The sequence below is a fragment of the Cephus cinctus genome, unplaced genomic scaffold (assembly GCF_000341935.2).
Source record: "Cephus cinctus unplaced genomic scaffold, Ccin1 Ccin1_scaffold0129, whole genome shotgun sequence".
Lineage (NCBI taxonomy): Eukaryota > Metazoa > Arthropoda > Insecta > Hymenoptera > Cephidae > Cephus > Cephus cinctus.
The window spans coordinates 2195393-2204675 of NW_014332862.1; the positions used below are offsets into that span (position 1 = coordinate 2195393).

General features: G+C 42.4%; 1 protein-coding gene across 8 annotated transcripts in view; it reads right to left on the reverse strand.

Moving 5' to 3' along the window:
* The window catches only part of LOC107262930 (very low-density lipoprotein receptor), a 34129-nt gene that overhangs the window by 10379 nt on the left and 14467 nt on the right, over positions 1-9283 (reverse strand). For 2 of the 8 annotated variants that reach the window (XM_015729619.2, XM_015729621.2), the window contains exons 3-4: positions 5261-5383; positions 855-977 (exon numbers count right to left, since the gene is read on the reverse strand). The exons of 1 other annotated variant lie outside the window; for it this stretch is intronic. In XM_015729619.2, coding sequence (XP_015585105.1) covers positions 855-977; positions 5261-5383 — 246 coding nt within the window. Of the gene's footprint in view, positions 1-854; positions 978-1569; positions 1690-5260; positions 5384-9283 lie in introns of all 8 variants that reach the window. 5 more of the 8 variants (XM_015729625.2, XM_015729620.2, XM_015729623.2 and 2 more) reach the window with 5 other exon arrangements.

The following is a 9283-nucleotide window of genomic DNA, read 5'->3' on the forward strand; positions in this document are numbered from 1 at the left end:
GTTAAAAAAAAAAAAAAAAAAAAAAAAAAAGTATAGTACAATTTTGAATCGAACACCGGGTGTACGAACTGATAACGAAAGTATGCAAATAAAAGAAAGAAAGAGAAAAATTAATTTCAATATAATTAAAATACCATGTTATCCGTGTATCCTGACGCAACGTCGTAGAGATTCTCAGCCGCTTATTAGCGATCCTTCGCGAGAGGAGAAAATAGCAGCAACGACGGTGCAGAGTACAGTGCAAGAATAGACAACAGGAGGACGAACGAGTGTCGGGAGAAGTAACCGTGGATGGAGCAAGCGAAGATGAGTGAAGTGAGGAAGAGGTCAAGAATCTTCACAGCACGCATGCGCAGTAACAGCAGAGAAATACAAGATGCACAGACAGCAGCGTAACAAAGTGCATTGCGGAAAAACAAGTGCATCTTCCCAGTAATCTAGGAACGACATGCATTAATGATACACAGCATATTAGATGGATAAGCAGCGAATCAATAAGAATCCACATTGCCAAGCATTTTCAAGTCAAAGCCATCGTAGAACTGCAACATTGAAGGGTGAACACTAAACAAAGCATGACGTCATCAGCAGCACAAGAGATTACTACATTTCGCTCGAGACGAGTGATTCGTGCAAATAACAAGCTAACCCCTGCAGACCTATACAGGGTGCAAGTTGGCAGTAGACTAATGGGACACATTATACCTGCAGGTCTGTGAGGGTTAAAGGGGAAAAAAAAAACAAAAGAAGAATATACACAATAATAAAGAAAACAACCCTGAAAACCGTTTATTATGCATGCATGCACGCGGCAGGCATGCTATGCACGTGATGCAACTCGTGCAGAAGCTTACTGCAGTCAGCTTCGTCGGAACCGTTCGAACAGTCCGGGTTCCCGTCGCACATCCAGCTCAACGACACGCATTCTCCGTTTCCCGAGTGACACGTGAACTGATCCGCCGTGCAATTCTTGACACCTAAAAAGCGACAATTTGGCGAAACATTGTAAACCAGGGTTAGAACGGGCGAACGGCACTGCGAGTATGCGTTGCGGCGCCTACCACATTAGATGGATATATGTACATGTGTAATTACTTTGATACAGTCATTAATTATGAGCGCAGATGTGATAAGAGTTACGTGAATACAAAACAAAATAATAGAAAACGGTAGATGATTTTTGAGACATGCAGATATAGTTGTGTATATATATGTTGTTTATATACGCACAATTATATTATGTAATGTGTATATATATATATATATAGTATATATACACATGCAAAAATTGCTATAGGAATTTCGTTCGGATGGGATGTTTTTAAGGACACCGTTTCGCGGATCGCACCGTGTTTTCTTGTAAGGTATAAGACGCGAGGCGTCGGGACGTTCTGGAAAAATCGTGAAAACACCCGCCGGGCTCAAAAGCAATAACGGTGCAATCCTCGATACCGTTTTCCTCGGGGGTTGTCGTCTGTTCGCGCTGCTCACGCCGTTTCCGCTGGTCTTTTCTCCGCTGCGCTCCTCGTGTTCTCGTCTCGCCAGAAAGAGGAAACCTGGAAAACTTACTTTCGCAGTTTGTCTCATCTAAACTGTCGGGACAGTCGGGCTGTCCGTCGCATTTCCAGGAGATGGGTAAACACGTGCCTGGACTGCACTGGAACTCGGTTTCTGTGCACGGCCGTAAACCTATTGATCATTGATTGACAGATGAATCACACAATTGACACAAGATCGATGATAGGTGTTTGATTGAGTTGTGGAGAATTGCGAATTTTCATATCGATACGATGACGTTTACTCGATTCATCGAATAAAAATACGAAAGGTTCGTAACGATTGAAATTAATTATTTTTTCGTTAACTATTAATGCTATTTCTTCAGCATATGGAAGATGGTAAAAAAATTATGTTCAAGGACAATTTCCAGCGTCAACCGTATTTCCCCATTAGCATAGGAAAGTCACTGCTGTTTGCGTGTTTCGGATGTCAGGTGCAGGGGTCACGCATATTAAAGAGCCGGTGTATACGATATGGCCGATAAGAGTTATATGATTATCTTATGAAAGGACCGGTAGTTCGTGTAAAACTCGTTCGATCGAGAATGTATATTATTGTAATTTTTTTTAAATTTTTTCTCAATTCTTGTTTTCCTTCGTATCTATCATAGAATAAAGTGCATAATAACGGCTGTCCTGTTACCTTCAGCGATGCATGTCGATGCAGATTGCAGTGATCGATTGACGCCAATCGAAATTAATCGTCGGCGCCCGATATACGTTGCATTAGATCGATATTATATAAGCGCCAGACACACGTGAAAACGAAACGACGCGTTTTATCGGGGTGACCAAAAAATGGAACGGCATACGTGTATATTTATATATACACACAAAAATAAGTATCAAGAAAATGTAACGTGGCTGCCAAATAGCCGACATACTTCCGTAAACGTGGTCTATTAGCGTCCCATTTCGAAGTTACTGAAAAATGTATGTTGTTCGCACTAGAGTACAACTGGGGATTGACGTAATTTTCGTTGCGTCGTATATGGATGAAAATTTATTTTTTCATCGACTTTTAGCCTCGCGACGTCCAACCACGATTTTTAATATCGAGACCGAGATGTATAGCGGTAAAATTATTATTTGCACAGCCGGTAAAGACACGACGGTCACAGGGTCTGGCTCGATGAAAACACGTTGAGATATGTAAAACAGCTAGTGTATATAGTTGTATGTATTTGCATTCGGGCGGTTTACACGAAGCGAGATAGATTACGGGATTTACGGTATACCGAGGCTGTCGATTGACTGTCGGTAGTTTTGCGCGCACGTGGCATAATGAAAGCACCCATGAAAAACCGGAGCGATTGGAAATTCGCAAAAACGGAAATGGACTAGTGAAAAGGAGCAAAGAAAAAGAAAATCGCAAAACGACGCTAAGCAATTTCGCCCAAATCGAAAGCAATCGATCGTATGATCGATCGAAGCCTTTTAATCATCGTGTCGGCATCGCCACGCAATTACATGGAAATACTTTGTGTATGCGCTTAACCCATGTACTGATACGCGTACGCGGAACCAGAACGTACCCCGGTACTAGCATGTATAATTTTTAAGTACTGAAATAGCGATAAAGGCGCTATTGCGAAATTGGAGCGGGTCATTGGTGAAGGCGATGCATAGTTGACGATAATAGACGGCAGCGACCGTAAAAAAAAAAGCAAAAGAAAAAAAGAAAAACACGCGATAAAGACGCGACGATGATCTGTGAGAAAATTTACGTCGCGGCGCTACAACGAGAAATCGCGTTACAGCCGTGGGCGTCGCGACGCCTTTTTCCTAGCAAAAGAAGTCTCTGATGTGGCTTTTTGGCCGCGCAAAAACAAAGGGCCGAGAAAAAAGTATAATCACGGACTGCGACGGCGGCAGCTCTACGCGTCTGGCTCGATTGTACGGTAGGAGAGTTCTGAGCTAATTAAAATCGGTCGGATCCGTTGTTACCCGGGATGTCCTAGAGGGCGTTGAGTCAACGATAGATATATTCGCAGAATGAGATAAATAGCGGAACGGGAGGAGCACCGGAAATGAAGGAGCCCGGTGGCGTCCATGGATGAGAGAGCTTATGCCATTGCCAAAGAGAATTAATACGTTGTTCGTAGAAGCTGAAACCGCGATTTTACCCAAAAGACAAACCACGGCAAGGAATTACGTGAATTTACGAGCAACTATAATATAATGAAAATATAAGCCCGTCCCGCACGTAAGTAAATAGAGTTCAGCCTGGTAAGGCCGTATACGCATGTGGCGACATAATTCTATTTACAACCGTAAAGTCCAACAGAAACTGTATAAACGTGAAAAATATAAAATCTCCTAATTACCACGAAATAGATCCGTCAAGCTCAGTTTCTATGTCACGAGAATATGAGTTTGCGATGCCAAGAGAATTCTCGGGCAAACCGAAAAATTCAATCGTAACGAGGCAAAGGACTTGACTCGCTTCTCTCGCGGAGAGATTTATCGTCCCACCGATGCGAAATGGTCTCGCGTGAAATCTATCGATTTCTCCGAGCGTCCTCCCAGCCGCACAGTGGTAACATAGAAACGCGGTAAAACGTAGCGATATACGATTTCCCAAGTAACGTCGTCGTATCGATATGATCCATTGGACAATTTGTAACCGACCAAAACGTATTGGCCTTCACGATGGGAAGCTGTAAAGATATAACAGGGCTTAAAAAAAAGTACAGCTCGATCATTATATTTATCGAATAATCATTTCTGCCGTCGTGTAACTGGAACGATATTATATGTATTGTCACGAAGCGCTTGCTGGATCTGTAAATAAAGTCAGCCGCACACTAAGTCCATATAAGGATTAATAAATATTAAGTAGAAATTTATTCGGAGCAATTAGATGCCCTCGGCCAATAGGATTGATTATCAGCAACGGAAAGTTTGTCCCTACCGGCAAAGACTATTGGCATATAACCAGTCCATAGTCGGACTCCCTCGTTAATATGCAAATTAACGAGTTTCATTCGGCTGTGAGTTTTGCCATTAGAGCCCAGTGGCTGCACTCGCGTACGATGCAAATATCGAAAATTTTACTTCGAAATTATACGAAGTCCAACTTCAACTCGATAGACACGACGAGTGGTGTATGGTGATGTATCTCGATGAGAGAGTGTCCCCTTTTTCAGCTGGTCGTATGAATTTCTACGTCTGTTAGACCGATAGAAAAAAAAAAAAAAAACAGTATGATGCCCGAGATGAAAGGTACGTGTAATCTGCTTTTCTAACTTGATACAATTCTCGAAGAGAAAAAAAAAAGAAAAGAGGACAAAAGAGGTCGATATTTCCTTAATTGGCATTACGACGTTCCTGGTATCGGCGACACAGTTCGCGAATACTCTTCAGTGAAAATGTAGTACGTATCAGCTAACCTCGTATATAGGAATAGTATTCAAGGTACCTGTTACCACTTCAATAGGATTGCAATTTGGAGTACTAATACCGAAGTGGAATTAATTGCCATTGAATATCAAACCACAGTGTATGATACCGTAGTACGGCTTAGATACGTTTCCATAAACCACAGGTAGAAATTCAACATCCGAGTATCGCCTGCATCGTAGGGATGCACTCGTTACCGTGTACGCGTTAGATAGAATAACAAGGAGCAAAATTGAATGATAATAAATCTATTTAAGCTACAAATAAAAATATAAATATATAATAGAAAATTTACTCACTGCACACTTCTGGATTTTCGTCAGATCCGTCCGGACAGTCTATCTCGTTGTCGCAGTGCCAACGCACCGGGATGCACTTTCCGTTGCCGCACGTGAACTCCGAATCCGTGCACTTTGTCGTGGCTGAAAATCCGTCGTGTTTTTCAGGTTTGTGCGATATGAAGCCAGATACATTGACGGCCGCACACAACAGTCCGAAGTTTATGCACAAATTAATTAATCGCGACATAATTCAGTCTATCAAAGATATGCTATTAATTAAATGTCTCCGGGATGCACCAATCAATTCGATAAAACCTCAATTTCCGTTCCCGTCAATTTCACACTATACTTTCCGTACAGCAATATTTTCTCAACGATATATATATATATATATATATGATGAAAAAAAAATGTAAGAAAAAAAATATTTTATCGTTCCAGTCTTCACAAACTACCCAAGTGCGGATGCACTTTTTCCCAGGCTCCCGGGACCTGGGCTCGGTCCCGGCCCTCGCGAAACTTTCAAGCCTCGTCAACTGTTTCCGGTTAATTCCAGCGTCGATCGATCGGCGCCAAATTCAAAAGCCAAAACCCTCCCACGATGGTTATTAATCACGCGAATAATAATCAAGCCCTATGCACAACAGTCTACTTGTTCGCTTTAGCACCCAGTCTCGGCGGCAAAGCTAGTCTAACGAATTCGATTTCTATGAAGATGAACGTGATCGCGCTGGAAGCCGCGGATGCTGTAAGCCGCTTCCGCGCATGCAGCTCCCGTATATATACCCAAGCATCCCCACGGTACAAACGCTTCATTATTATCAGAAGTCTTGCTGCAACAAGGAAACCACGTGTTTCGGTCGCTGCGCTCAGATTGGACGAGGGCAAAACTGTCGAGCAAACTGGTTTCGCAGCTATAGATATACGTCGCAGTTAAGATTCCTTTTGCCGCTTGGTTCCCCAAGGCTCGCGTCCAAATTCTGCAGCAACAGCGTCGCGTTGCTATTCGATCCGTTTGCATTGTTGCTACATATAAAATTGTCGACCCACGGACTTTTTGCATTATCGAAATGGACGGATTATTCGAGTATATGACCTCATGGGAATCTTGACTAAGATAAACAGGGTCACGACGTGCACGGGGAAAATTATTACGAACGTACTATGTGCCCTATGGGTGAAAGCAGCAGTTACGACTGCAGGAACAAGTCAGTCCTTTGTTGCTACCATAATCCTTGCACCAAAGCTTACCTAGTCTAATACTTCCAGTACCGCGTGTTTGAGTTTGCATCTATGAACCGCATAGTATTACCAAGAGCCGGGTACACACATGCCACATACGTTGCAAGTACTGCTACTCGAAATACCTAGATTTACTTGGTCTCCCTGGAGGCTATACGTAAAGCAGAAATTTTCGAATTGGAAAACGTAATCGGACTAATGGAAAATTCTTCGAAGTATTTTCGTATCCAGCGAAGAGTCGTTTTTTTCAAATATTTATCTTCTAACGAATCTATTGTCATGACATTAATATCGTTACGCAGTGGGTCAAACCCTTGAGAAATTCTCTCGATGAGCACACTGTTCTATCAACGTACCAAATAGATGCTCGGGCTATTGTCAACGGCGTCACGTCGATATTTACCTGCCCCGGCGCGACTGTCATGTCAACAAAGTAAATTTACAGGACGATTCTCGGTGACGGTAAATCCTTTGACAGTTAGACATATGTAGAATCGAATCGGAGAACGTTCACCGCTGGATAGGCCAATACCGCCAGTCTATGAAATATAGTATAAGATACGATTCTCTTATCACGGATACTCGATATACGTATGTACGTATAAAATAATATCGTTTTTAAAACGATATCGAGAACGAAAAATAATAACTTTTTAAAAATCCCGTTACATACCAAAATCCTCGATTACTAATATTGTGTAAGAGGGTTGAGAAAAAAAAAACTAAAATAGCCAGTAAACACAAAAGCAGCGAGGATTTGAATTCGATCCTCGATTCAATCCAGATCCTCCAGTCTGATCGGTAAATGTGTAGGGAGACGTCCGGCATCGATTTTATGCGCTACCGTCGCGAAGTTATGAAACGCGCGGTAGATAATAAGGGTGCAGGAGAATTGCCGGCTCCAGAGAGTCGTGATCAGGAAAAGGAGGGAACAAGCGATCGGGGGCAGTCGGTCCAATCAGACGCAATGGTGGCGAGCGGCATTCTTGAGACCAGAGACTGCTGACTTGCCATAATAATCTTGTCCAGCCGCTTTGGCCGTAAAGGGAGTCGCTACTATTCCGTGTGTCTCTTTTACAAGACTACGACGCACGCATTAAACGTGCCTTCCTTTGGACACGTAGGGAGTGCAGCGAGGATGCACGCATATGAAAGTAACGCATCTGCATATTACATAGTATGCACGACGATGGATAACGTGAACAATGCATACGTGTACGGTTGCGGTAATGCAAAATCTCCTATATGACCTTACGCACGATCGATCGTATCCTCCGATGCGTGAGAGTTTAGTTGCGTGTGCGAATTGGGCTTGTAGATGCGTACTTGAATCGGAGCACGTGTGAAGTAACATAGCAGTGTACATACATACGTATGTGGAAGATATTCACATATTTGGAGACACGTGTGAAGGGAAGGCCTCGGTGCACTCTCATACGATTACCATGTCTGGACCAATTGCCATAGACGTCGCACGGAGATAACGCATGCTCACGTGCGAGATCATAAATAACACATGTGATTCGCGGAAATGGTATACCGACATGTTTTGGGATTTTCTTAAGAAACAAATTAAATAACGCATTCAACAAAAAATTACATTTTTCTATGATCCGATCGTACGAATATATCCAAAAGCCACGGAATGCTTGGAGATGCTTACTTTTTTTTTGAAAATGTTCATTTTTCTTTTTTTTTTGAAATATTCTGCATTCGTATATTACGTGCGATAAATGAATTGAGAAAAGGATACGAGTCTCGTGCGATTACGAGACGTAGTAAAATAGAAAATTTCTACATATGCCTACCGGATATTATTCTTATTTGCCTTTTACGTGTTTCCTGCTAATCGTATCTGCCTTCGTTATATTTGCTCGACTTAGTGCTTCACGTGGTGCGTACTTCTTACGAGAGACGTAGTACGGAAGCAAGTGCGGAATTGGATTATACTGACGTAAACGGCACGTGACACATACACACACTGACACAATCTACAAATTTTAAAACCAACCCATTTTGTGTTAGCCAGTTTTTCCACGCGCGAAAAACAAATAACGATGATAATATAAACGCAAAGATCCCATCTCGTGTCTCCGCAAATTCACCAAGCGTACCTCGTATAATCTCCACGAAATTGCTATCCGTCAAGCCGGAAGTGTTCCGAATCTTTCCACTTATCATTTTCCCCTTTAAAGTCCTTTCCGTCGCCTCCACGTTTCCCGTCCATACGACGCCACCTGTATTTATGTAATTTTACGAAAAAAAAAAAAAAAAAATGTATCATAAATAAAGTCTAATCGAATTTGTCCTATCAAGTTAAACGACTGTTTACCCATGTAACCGAATGAGAGAGTTTTACATGAGCAAAGAATAATTTTCCTTCTAGCATAAGAGCAAAAAGTGGTCTGGTAAAAAATGGAAGCGAAAATTTCACTATAGTACCCACGTATGTTAAGCTACCTCTGTGTACAGATATATTATACAAAAATTTACCTAAGACACATATTCATATACATAAGAACGAAGGTACATAAATTTACACATGTACACATACAGAGATCCCCAATTGTCAGCCCCCCCTCCCAAAAGGATCATAGTCTCGCGCGAGAATGAAAAGCGTCGCGATATGAAAATTCCTCATCGCGGACGCTTCAGCGAGCTGCTTTTTCGCCGTAACGTTCGACCCGCTCGCGGCCACACACCTTGGCACTTGTTTTGTTTGCAAGCGACCATGGGAACGGACAACTGGCAAATGGATATGCAGAGAAAAATGACGCTCCTCACCCCCCCCCCCCCCCC